Source organism: Strigops habroptila, chromosome 1, assembly GCF_004027225.2.
Source record: "Strigops habroptila isolate Jane chromosome 1, bStrHab1.2.pri, whole genome shotgun sequence".
In the NCBI taxonomy this organism is placed as follows: Eukaryota; Metazoa; Chordata; class Aves; order Psittaciformes; family Psittacidae; genus Strigops; species Strigops habroptila.
This window is the reverse complement of record NC_044277.2, coordinates 134,512,894-134,526,225: the sequence shown is the minus strand read 5'-3', so window position 1 is coordinate 134,526,225 and position 13,332 is coordinate 134,512,894. Positions and strand designations below refer to the sequence as shown.

The following is a 13,332-nucleotide window of genomic DNA, read 5'->3' as shown; positions in this document are numbered from 1 at the left end:
ATTTTAATACTTCAGGGAGCCATTAAACTCTTTTGGTTTTTGGTCCTTAGAGATTTTTTTTCCTAGCAATGTGATTCATTCAATAGTAGCATGGTAAAGGATCAATGTTTGTCAAAGCATAAAATATGAAAATACAGGTTGGGAAGCAACATATAAAAAGGACAGTGATGACAAAGACTTCACAGGGTTGTCTGCAGCTCAGCACTATTGCTATTCCTCTTTACCTGCACTCTTAGTCTTCATGGTAATTAAGTTTTAAGTAAAGCTGTAAGAGAAACTGTCCCAGATTTAGGTGATTTGGCTCTGTTCGGGACTATTAGCTACTCCATCTCTATGTATTGATCAAAGCCCTCTAACAGCAACAGCTCTCATTATCAGACTATGGACAGCCTTTCCTGCAGCCGTTACCTGCCTACCCTGCCGTATGCAGGGAACAAGCAAGGCTGTAGCACATGCTGAGCACGCCTGCCTTACTGGTGCACACAGAACAGTTCACAAACGCGTGCAGAAAGTCTGCAAGGGCTGAAGTGACTGCACTGTGCCTGCCCTCCCGAAGGAGAACTGCACCACAGATTACAGAAAAGCAATTGGTACTTTGAAAATACCAGATCATTTCCAACTGAAAGGGAGAAAAACAAACACCCAAAGAAACCAATCCCACGTACTGTAGTTTCCTCAGATTGTCAGTTCCTCTAATGTCTAGTAAGGTATGAACACTGACTGCACCTTTTCTTGTAACTGGGGTACTCATGTCTGCCCTGTGTAAATCCTGGATCCTGACAGACAGTTCTCTTCAAGAGATGCAAATGCCTCTTCTAAAGACGTAACAGATACATTGCCTCTCCTCCTTTGCCAAATACGGTCGAACTCCAACTTTACTTTTTGATTTGAAAAATGAAGGAGGAGAGGTAGAACACCAGTTAGATAAAAACATGTGGGCACTAATGGTGTGATAATTAGCCTTACTTCTTTAGCAACTCAGAACATAAATACTATCCTATGAAGTAAGCAGAATTACACATTTGAGGCACACAAATTGAAAACAAATATTTCTTTCTTCAAAGACATAATGCTCCCCCCCCAAATCCAAGACTATAATAGCCAAACTGTTTTTTCTGATTTCCAGACAGGAAAAAAATCTGCAAGTTCACCAATCACAGCACAAGCTTCAGCTAAAGAAAACCATGGCTACTTTGTTAAAAAAAATCACATACTTTTTTCCAAACTGACAAACAACTAAAGGCTAATTTAAAACACTCCAGCAGACTAAATGAGTCATATCTGGAGTGCATCTGTTTCCAGCCCAAGATCCATTTTACATGGATTAGTATAGTTCTGGAACTTTAATCAAGTTTTTTATTATAGGCAGAGCTGCGAGCAACAGTCTATTAATAAGGTTGCCCAAAACTTCTCATTTAAAAAAAACATGATTTCACAGTTGCTTATGTGCTTGCCAAACTTTAACTGCTTAAGCTTATACTTTCTATGCAGGATTTTTGCCATTGGCAGATTTTATTATTATTACTGTTTAATATTATGCTTTAAGCTCATCCATATGGTTAATTTAGTTCTGAGAATAAAGACAGGAAAACACTGTCAGAATTTTTTTAACAATCTATCTTCTATCCTTCCCTCCCTACTCCCACTTGGAGTAGGGACTTGTAATTCAAATGACTTCAGAGACAGAGAGTAGTGGATACAGTTATGTGCTTTTAATAAACAAAAATCAGATTTTGAACGTGGTTAGTACAATTACTCAGGATTTATTCTTGATCATTCTTCATCTCTTGACAGCTCCAGCAATGTGGCAAGACAATGCATATTCCATTCCCACACAATAATGAACATGCGTTAGAAGAAAAAGTTGGGGGTGTCCTGTATGGCTTCTCCAAGTTGTCTTACCTCCAACATTTGGTTGCCAATGCAGGCAGTCAAAAAGACAGACTGGAGGAGAGGAAGAGCCTGGGGCAGGGACTCTCCCGAGAAGGCAAATGGAAAAAAGGAGGGGGCAGGAGTGATCTTTGGGACTGACCTGGCAAGAAGGCTAAGACTGCGGAAAGGGATGTTGGACTGTACTGTGTAGAGACTAGATCTCACTGAAAGAGGAGATTGTGAAATAATGAAAAACGAACACAATGTGACGACAGTGAATTTGGATCAGACAGGTGAGTGGAGAAAGGGAAAGATTGAGACAACATTTGGGATTGGAATACAGAAAGAAAACAGATTGACAAAATCCACCATGTTGAAAGGAGCCTGAAAATGATAGACAAGTAGAAGGACTAACAACTCAAAAAGAGTGACAGAGCTTGGTAATGAGACTAGAAGCTAGTGAGAGAGAAAAACGAACATGCAGAGCAGGGAGAAGACTAGAATACAATGAAATCAGGTAAGGCAATGAGAAAACGAAGTTTAAGATTCCTTGGGAGGATCTCTGCAGGAGGTGAAGCGGGGACAGTATGAACTGGAAAGCAACGGAGAATGTCTGGACAGTACTGATCAGGGAAGATTAACTTAGTAGGCAAGAGAGGATTTGAGATAAGGGGCTGGATTATTGCATAGAAGAGAGGTTCAGATTAAACACATCTGGCCAAGTGGGATCAAGTTTAGACAATGGTGAAATAGAAAAATGAATCTGTGTACATTACTCTCTTCTACAACACTTAGAATGAAGCGAGTGATTTCTGAATGCCACTGAACTTTTACAAAAATGTTTGTGAAACCAACTGTGTTGTCATTATCTGCTGGCATGTCTTGATCCAAAGATAAAACAAGAGCCAACCACTGCTACCAAATATGGCTCAAGCTCAAGTGAGAAAGGTCTGTGCAATTGATGTAAAGTTCCTAGCTCTGCTGATGTACCATCATGAAGCCATATGCTGGGGGAAAAAAGCAGTATGCATCTTAAAAATTCAAGTTGTAGTCACAGTGAACACTGTTGAACAGTAATACAATGCATCTGAAAAGGTAAAAAGTCACCCAGATCTGAAAAAATTGCCCCCCTCCCCAAATTAAAAGAACTCAAAGACCTTCCCTCTACTTACACATCAAATGTCTCTTGCTCAAGGGCTCTCAAGATTCAGTTTCAATTCTTTATACTCTATGCATTCTGTAGCTGCATAAGATTCTGATTTTCACAGTAGGTGCAGTTGATTTAAAAAGTAAGTTAATAGCTGACTACAAGCTGGAAGATAGTAATATCTCAGGTCTGAGTTACTCAGGTGTCCACCTTCTTACCAGCCCCAGAACTGCTGTAGGCTACTTGCTCTGAATGCATATTATAAAGCAAATACGAAAAACCTACCAATGGCTCAAACTTTAGTCAAGCAGATTTATGATAAGAAACACAAAACCCTCTACATTCAAAGAAGCAAAGTTGGTTTCACAGACAACTCAATGCTGGAATCTGAAGCAGCCACAGAACCAAACCCATGTTTCTTGCTATATAGGGCTGCCTAGTCAGGCTTTCACCTCAGGTAAGTAGAAGTGTAAATGAATTTAGTCCTTAGCGTCGTCTGGCAAACACACCACAAAATTCAAATTTACTCCCAGCACTGTGGTTAACAGGCAGTTTGTGATAATTCCCAACTGGGAACAGGACCGATACAGGCCTCACAAATCACAAGTGCAGAGCACTGTGAGAGCACAGTCCGCACAGCAGCAGACAGCAATCGCTGTTCCCTTTCCTTCACTGTGGTTAAAATTCACTAAAAGAACTGAGCAGTATGTAACTTTGATACCTATTTCATATGTTGATGTTCAAAAGCTTCTCAAACAGAAACAAGCACCAAGCTGTTTTGTAGGCAGACATGAAAAAGTCTTTAAAGAACATCAAAGAACGAAACTGATATTCATTCAGAAATTTTTAATAAACAACAATGATAAAGGATGTGAATTTTAATGTGGAAGCCCAATTCAATATCCTTTATACCTCTCTGTCCCAATACACCTGCATCAGCTATCTGGTTTATTTCTTTGGGGTTTTTTTAAATCAACATTAAAAATCATGTTTGTTTGCTTTGAAGCTCTTGGCTAAGAGGCAGTGTTTTTATATCATAGCTCCTGAAAGGTAATTTAAAGGTAATTTAAATCAAACCCAAAATGGTTCCTATCAGTTCTCATACCTATGAAACATGATATTATTTCAGAATCATCTGGACATAGCATCAACTATGTCTCAGCACAGCTACCTTTATAATCTGGTATATATTCACTCATGATTTTTGGTTAACAGGTTCTTCAGTGAATGTGTGAAGTCTGAGATGCAGAGATGACATATGAAATAACTGCATGAGCATTCTTTCCAAGGAACTGTATCAGTAATGACTGGGCTTTAGCTCAGGTTCCAGAACCCAAAGCTTGTATCAGGAAAAGTAAGAAGCCAGTATTCCTTTCTCAAAGCTTGCTGCTCAGTATATACCACATATATACTATACCACAGTGCTCCATGCCCAGCTGGCACTGCTCTGAGGGCATTTACAGAATCAGGACATAAATGACATAACTTCCTAGCTTCTAAATATGACTTTAATTAAGAACCAGAATCCCATCAGTCCAATATTAAGAGACTAGTAGTTTTAGATATTTAAATTGAACCAGGATGTGGGAGGCTTTCTGAGTATATAAAGTAAGAAGTTGCACCCCTGTAATTGCCTTGAATGTTCCATTTATAAATACATTTATAAAAATAATGTAGGTGCAGAACCAATGTCATTACAGAGATAAGAGATGCCATTAACTGCGTGCCTTGGGATTTCTTTCAAGAGAAAGTAATTCATGTTGTCTAATGTGACATATCTAAAAGCTCATAGCCAAAAAGAAGCATCTAACAAATGCTGGAGTTAGAAGTCCCACCTTCATTCCAAGTGCTTCCATTGAACACTTCCTATGTGTTTAGAACAGCTCTTTGTTGCAAAGACTAATTTGAAGATGCTGTTATGCTCTTCTTAAGGGCATCTCAAATTCTGAGCCTCTAGAGGGTTTTTCTTCCCCAAAGTTTTGCTATGCCACAAAAGTCTGCAAATTATTACATTAGGTTGTTTGTAGGAGTCTGCTGCAACAGCACTTAGAGTCATTTTCTTCCCTCAACTGTGTATTCTTTCTGGCAGGAAATGTGATTATCTATGTTTAGAAAAGATGAGAGCCATCAGTCTGAGTAATAACAATAAATAAATCACTAGCAAATGATCTTTCAAAATGTCTATTTAAAAGAGAGGCATATTCTAACACTGTACAATCTCTACATCTCCCAGATGGGCAACAAGGTTCACTAAAGCAGACTAGATGTACTGTAACTAATGTTCTGAAGTTAAACAAATACCTCTATGTGCATATATGGGGTGTATAAGAATGGAATGTGTGCACATACACTAATTGGATAGAGATGTTTCATCTGAATTCAAACACACTATACCAATAATATATTTGGCCACATGGCTTCAAATTAGGAAAAGTAAAATCCTTTAAAATAGCAACTAATGTAATGTGTGCGCATGCACACACACATATAGATATTTAACAACTACATCAGATGTTCTAAACAAAGAGTTCCCTTAGAATTAAGCTGTCTGTTTTGTTATTTTATCAATCTTTCCATTGCATCAACTGTAGTCAAAAATGTCCCAATTGGAAAAAAAATTAAAAATCAATATGTACCTGGAGGGTAAAATGCAGCTTAATTGGTTTGGAAAATACATCAGCTACACCGTGTGAGCATTCTATGACTCCTCTGTGAGGGAGCTGAGGATGGTGCTCAAGCAGAGCTACTTAGTATGGCTGTTCAGAGCCACACAGCAATTCCGAAATCATAGCCAAGAGACCATGTAAAATACTGTTCCTAATTACAAGAAGAATAAAAAGTTAAATCCATCTAAGCACGGCACTGCCGTCGACGTGTTGGCTGCTCAACTGTCTTGCTTGTGGAACAGCAAAATTTGGGACCACTAAATAGACAAGGGTTTATTTTTGTGCTGTTCAAGAGGGAAGTTAATTTGACACAGGCAGGGAATTCAATGGAGAAAAGAAATTTCTTCTTCTCAGACTGTCACTCTCCTGATCAATTTTTACTCTAAAAAATGTGGGCATTCACTTTCCATCCCTGTCCTTACATCGTTTTTAGAGAACTGGAAAAATGGAAATAGAAAAACATTGTAATTAGATTAAAATTATGATTGCAGGTCTTTTTCTCCATACAGGAAGAGTGGCATCTTAGAAACTGACAAACTTTTTCTATTTAATTATGTAACACAAGAGAAGTTATGGTTACAGCCTACAGGTAAGAGTTAGGAGTACAAAATCTCGATGTTACTTCAAAAAAATCACAACCTGTAACTTTCTGTACATCTAAATGTGAATAACAGCACTTAATTAATGCCTATGTATGATCTGTAAATACCTTTTAAGATGTAGCAATGTACCAGAACTTTCTGTAACACCTCCTGTTAAAGTTCTGACGACAGGCTGATTAAACACCTCACAGATTTTTATTTTTTTAATGAAGTATTAATAATGGGACAAATTGTACCTTCCTACAGAAAGGACCTTCCTCTGCAAGTAGAAAATAATCTCTTCAAAGGCAAGGCCTTCTAACTCCGTAATTACATTAATCCTAAGGATATGCACAAAAGCCCTTCAGTGCTCTGAAGAGCCAGATCTGCCATGTGGGTTCTCCAATTTCTGGCTCATGCAGAAATCACGACTTCACATTTCAGTCACTTATCAACTGCAAACCTCTCCACCAACCCTTATGTTCTGAATGGAAAGCAGAGAAGAAGCAAAGGTACTGCTGTTTCAGGCAATATTAAAGAGATTTGCCTATCCAACCTGGCATTGATGCCTTTGACAGAAAAGTAAAGGGATAAGAACTTATTTCTTTGACATTTTCCCAAACCCAATGAACTGACTCCCCTCCTATCGCCTAGGTAGCACAGGAATAATATACTTGACACATCCCATGCAGGATATGTTCAGGAAACTCCACTCTAATAACAGAAAAGTGATAGTCTGGTCCTTTTACCTGGAAGTAGAATCTGCATGCATACTTTTAAAGTGTGTTAACTGCGTACGCTGTAGCAAATTTTGCCTCATTTTGATTCTCCTCTGCACTGGATCTGTTCAGTACAGCACAAAGGGGACCAGACCACCAAGCGACACCGTGAAAAGCTTAACAGTTGAAACCAGCACAGAAAGCTGAAGAAATACATGTATATTACTGCTTTTCTGTAGTAGCTCACGGTAAGAAGAGGTGAGATGGAATTCTATTTTAAATAAGGACTAACAATAAAAAAATATGTGGAAGAAATAACTTTATAATTAAAACAGGCTTTATAGTTTAATGTAGTTATGAAACATTTGATTGAGTGGGAGAAAAGCACTCAGTGCAGGTAAACACAAAACTTGAATAATTTGGGCTAGGAGGATAGTGTCAAGGGAATAAATTAAGGGAGGCAGTTTTGCCGTCTCTATAAATTTTTATATACTCTGCTGAGATGAAAGATCAGCGATAAGAAACCTGAACTGTTCCACATTCTAGTTTCCTGAGGGTCTCTGGCTAAAGGTATTTTTATACTTCATCACTTACTGTGGCATCAAAATGTAAGCAAACGCACTCAACAAAATGCAAAGAGTGCTCATATACACTCAACTTACTCCAGTCTGAATTAATAATATAATTTGTATGTATCATTAATCTTCGTTCATTACTGACTGCAGCAGCAACACCTTCCCTTTTATCAGTAACTGCATTAACCTCAAAACTCCCTTCCAAATCACAAAGCAGGGTTTAAACAGCAGCATAGCTGCTTCCCAGCCCAAATCAACACTAAATTGTTTCACCCATGTATTCCAGACTACAGCAGATCCCGTTAACGTTAAAAGGTTATAAGAAGAAAATGTCACACAAACTAAATGAAACAACCCTCACAACAATAGAAAAGAAGAAAAATCCACATGGACAGCCTGCTGTATTTTCAAGTTATATAAATTAAACTGAATATGGTTAAAGAAGTGAATAAATCCATTTGAACTGTGACACAGAATAATGACCAGTAACAATATTAGAATGTCAGTTGTGAATGGAAAAATGCAGTAACTAACCAAAGGAAGACACATTACCTTTAATATTGTAATGTTCCACGTAAAACTTTCTACTGATTTTTGCAGTTTTCTTTCTTTTAAGCCTTCTCTTGCTCCTATATTGTGCAGGTTTTCATGAAACTCCATTGCTGTGGAGAATAAAAGAGGGAGGAATATAGTATCTATTTTAATGCATTTTTTGTAATCAGAGAGATAGTGATTTGAAACTAGTAAGGCAAAAGGACAGTGAGAAAGCTTCAGAAATTTTATTCTTCAAGCACAAATGTGTCTGATCTAGTAATGTGCAACATTATAAACATGCCAACATACATAAATCTCTCTAAGCCAAAATCCACACTGAAGTACCTGTTGGGTCACAGCCAAACAAAGATGAAGCCAGCAAATATTTACCCTACAAAAATACTGTTTAAGCACAACTGAACTTCTTGCACCGTATGTAAAATCCTTTTTGTGAGTTGCTGCAGGATGGAAACAGTAATTTCATTAAATACTTCATCCTAACAGATCTATTTTGTGCCTTGCTCTTTTATGCACTAAATTTACATCACAGTTGTCCAGCTAAGAGCTTTTATGCTGCAGCCAGCCCAGGAAGTAGCCTTCTCACCTTACCCCTCAGGAGACGAGGAGTAACTGTGAAGGAGGAGTACCAAGTGAATCACCAAGGACATTTTACCACACTCATGTAAACTACTGTGTCCACAAAACCTGTATCTGACAAACTTCAAACCAAAAATTTCTGGCAAAATTTATTCTAGCTTGAACTAAACATTGAGTAGAGTGGCTAAAGCTTTAATTTTAACTCATCGCACTGCACAGATATAAGAAAAATAATTTGCTTTCCATGCTGCTGTTACAAGTCATAAAAATAAATTGGAAATAGCCTCCTTCATACAAGGGAAGTAAAATGTCCTTCCAAGGGTACACACATCAACCCAACATGGATTACAGCAACTCTCCTATGGAAGTCGTATGTTAAATTGTGTTCTCAGAATCTCCATCAGTAAAAACATAAACGGTATTTTGAGGGCAAAGGCTGGCAATTGGTTGTGACTTACACCTATGAACGTAAAACTAAGTTACTGCTTAAGTAAAATCTATAACTAAGTTGACTGAGATTTTCTATTTGCTCAGTGAATGTATGTGCTTCAAAATTTTTATGTAATATATTATCATGGAAAAAGCATACGAACTTACAGTGCCTGACAATACTAGAGTGGACTGACTTTTAAAGACAATATAGTATCTATTTTTTGTAATCTCTCTACCTGATACTCATGTCTTGTTATGAAATACGACTGAATGTTTTCATTGTACATTCCTTTACCTTACTCCAGTGTGTGTGTGTATATATACATGTGTATATATATACACGTATCTCTACACACACATTGAAAAGTTATTCATTAATTCATTTAGAATTTCTTTTAGAATTTCTTTTTAGTTTTTCTTAGTATTTTAAATTTTACTACAAGGAAAATAAATCCCAAATATTTTTCCGGAATTAAACTACTCTATCATTTTTATTTCAAATACTTCTCCATAGCTCTAACTCTGCCTCTAGAGTACAGCCTCAAGTACTGTACCGTTCATCTTTTATTCCCACAAAAAAGATTTCTAACCAGGTGAGAAATTAAAGTTCATTCATCCATCACTATTTCCAAGTATCCATTTCCTGTTCACATCATCCAAAAAATAAACTCCCAATATGATCATGAAAAGATTATGCACACATCCATACTTACGACATTACATTTCTAGAGCACCATGAAAATACAGATTTTCTGATCTGAACCATGAATGCTGAGACCATATTGCTAAACTTTTGGAGTTCATTCATGTCAACTATTGTAACTCATGTAAATACGCTGCAATATATGTAACAAAATAAGAATAGCTTGATTTAACAGCAGGTTTTTAAACTGAACACAATACTGCTAACAAATTTTCCCAATCATAACCAAAGATTTCACAGAATATCTTTCTCCTCTGCAGTGCACTTATTTCTTTAAAGCATCCTGCTAAGCAGTCCTTTAGTATTTCCAAATCACTATTTTTCCCCTTCAGTGCTGAATCACATTCTGGTTCCCCAGTGAATGCTGATTAGTTTGAGTTTCATGATTATCTCAGCTTTTCCCTCTCGCTCAGACCCTCTCCCCTAACACTGGAATGCACTAGATGATAGCTTTAAAACTTCTGGGAGTTTAAAACATAGCTTTAAAACATCCCTTCTGGGAATACTTTGCCATTCAAGATGCTCTTTTTAAATTTAATGTAAATTCTTTTCTCCCATTTTCAATAACTTCAAACAGCATGAGGAAAAGAGAAGTGCTATAAAGCTGATCAATGCAGTAAGAACCCTGTATCATGTGAGAAGACTAATAAAAACTTGCTTAGTTAGTCTAGCAAAAGGGAAACCAAAAGAGGAGTAATTGCTCTCTAGAAACAGATCAGTCAGGCAAGACCTTGGACATCAAAGAATCATTTCAGCTAAAGGACAATATTAGGATGAATATCTGTCTGTAAAATTGGAATTTATGTAAAATTTATAACCATTGTAGATGTGGCTCTGTAAGCAGCCTTGAAAAGCAGAAAATTACTCAAATAAAAAACTCATATTCATTTTAAAATAGAGCTGACATGATAAATTTACAAAAACTGTGCCTGGAAGTAGAATTCAGGACCTTCCAGCCCTGTGTTTCCTCAACCAGCTGCATGATGATCTCTCTAAACAGTATTACATGGCAGACCTCAAACCTGCATTAACTTATGCTTAGCATATTCTGAAGGAATTTTTGTATCTCTGAACTAAACAAGGGCTGATAACAGTATAGAAAGTGGGGTGTCTTACTGCTATGACATACTTCAATAACAACTTTTTTTTCCTAAATAAAACATACAAGGCAATACAACAGTCTTGACAGGCTGATAAGAATTCTGAGCCATCACTTATCAGAATAATTTCCAGATTGCAATCTTAGCTGTACTTTATGGTCCTGGACTCTTAATATTTTAATTATCACAAATATATTCAGCAGATACAAAACCTTTCATAATTTACAATATGCATGGTATTGTTTTGCTGGCACTTGAAATGCTGGAACAAGAAAGATGCATTTCTGTTGCTGCCCTGCATACTGTTGTAGTGCCAACACTATCTTCAGGGGAAAAGATATAATTTGGGGATTTATGTCAAAACCAACATTGTTTATAATAGTGAAAGTTACTCGTCTCCAACTGTATTTAACTTGGAAAAATAGTTTTCTTTATTTCTTCAAAATGAAATAACCTCATAAAAAATTCACCATCCTTAACGATTAACTAGAAATGACACCTATTGCACTAGAGTTTCAAAGTAGTATACTTAAGGTACTGATTTAAATGTGACATATAAAGCAGCTGAAGTCATTCTGCTATGTTTACACTAATTAAGAAGCATATATTAAAAAGGTAAGTAGCCTTAAGTCACTGAGCTGCATGTATTTATATTTTGGGAGTTTTCTGAACTGTAAAATACGTATTTTCTTGTTGGAAAACTCTGATGATAACTACATGTTTATTAAAATCAATATGTGAAAAGACATCAAAACATGGAGAGTTGTAGTGCATGTGTGTAAGGTAGGAAGTCTGGAAGTCTGCAATTTGTTTGCTTTTGTAAGCGTTAACTATCACAAAGCCCTGGCATAGAACCAACTGAAAGTTGAGATACTAATTTTTTAAGGAATCTTTAGCAAAGCAGTGAGCACAACACTTGTTATACTGTATTTCTAATGCCAAATCTCTACTTAACACACTCGTTTGTTTTCTTTGATGAAAGCTTTCTTGCCAAGAGCATGATTTACAACTAGCTGAGACATGACTACACAGGAGGTAGGCTCCTCCTGGTATAGTTTTTTTCCCCTTAACAAATACCTTTATCAATGAAATAGCACAATGGTAAAACTTTGGCAATAAATGTGTTTACTGAGTAGACCTAACATGAAATTGGTAGCAAACCATTTGTCTATACCTATATAAAATAAATACACTCTGAAATTACTGCAAGTAAGTGCTTAACTTCAGTCAAGCCAAATACATTTTATTTCATTCTTGGCAGCACTTTGATTTAAAAGCAAATGAATTATTTTTCAAAAGAATAATAAGTAATAGAAATAAATGGTAAATATTTTTTAAATGGAAGGAAAATACCATACAGCTCTTAATTAGGTTACCACATATTGCAGCTCAAGTACAATGTACACTCATCTTGAAAGCTTACAAAGTTTCTGTGAATAATTTGCACAGACAGATTTGTTCTTTCCAAGAAAAAAATCCATGAAAGCAATATATACATTGAAATATTTCTTCCTACACTGCGTAGGTTAAATGGTAATATAGGAAAGGAAAGAATTCTAGGAAATTAAGCTGCAAGTACTCATTTTCACATATAAATATTTAAACTGCACATTCAACTGCTACACTTGGCCACATCTTTGAAAGCCAGGGTTTTAATTTTTTACAGTATTAAATATATTTCTGAGGTTTTTTACCCTAGATTATGTTCCTTAAACGGTCATGTATTTCAACCTCACAAACAATTTCCTCATAAAACAAAGTTTCTCAGAAAAGTGATTGGGAAAGGAGTCTGGCTACCAGACCACATCAACAATAAATGAAATAAATCATGTTAGAGAAGAAACAGAAGTCACCATACTGGAAAATTCTCACATATTTTGCTTACAGAACACTTTCCGCACAAAGATTTAAAATGAACCTTAGTAAATTAATACTTAGAACACCTCTGTATTATCTATGTATCACTACTAACTGCAAAAACTGAGTATTAACAGGAATGAGGATTAAATCCTCAAGTACTTCCAAGTACCTGCTTCCCACTGAAGTCACTCAAAATATTTTATGTCATAACTAGAGAACCAGAATTTCTTTGCAGATCCTAAGTGTGCTTCAGTTTCAAGAAGCTCCAGGTCTGAATTATTTGCATTCAGAAGGTTTAGACTAATACTTGACAAAACTATATGTTAACAAAATCAGTTTTTCAGTATTTTTCAATTATTTCAACTTTTATGGCAATGCTCAGTATATCTCAGTATATCAGTATATCAGTGGTAAGTAGAAATTTTCCCCAGACAGAGACAGCCATGTACTGCCTCTACTTAGATGATTAAAAATACATTTTGGTGCCTACTGCCCTTTTATTTTTTAAAAGAAGCAAAGAGAAATTCTATGCCTAAGATAACCTTA

General features: G+C 36.4%; 1 protein-coding gene across 2 annotated transcripts in view; it reads right to left on the bottom strand.

Moving 5' to 3' along the window:
• Positions 1-13,332, bottom strand: part of PLCL2 (phospholipase C like 2) — a 104,351-nt gene that overhangs the window by 1,603 nt on the left and 89,416 nt on the right. For both annotated transcript variants that reach the window (XM_030494229.1, XM_030494239.1), the window contains one exon: positions 8,113-8,222. In XM_030494229.1, coding sequence (XP_030350089.1) covers positions 8,113-8,222 — 110 coding nt within the window. The remainder of the gene's footprint in view (positions 1-8,112; positions 8,223-13,332) is intronic.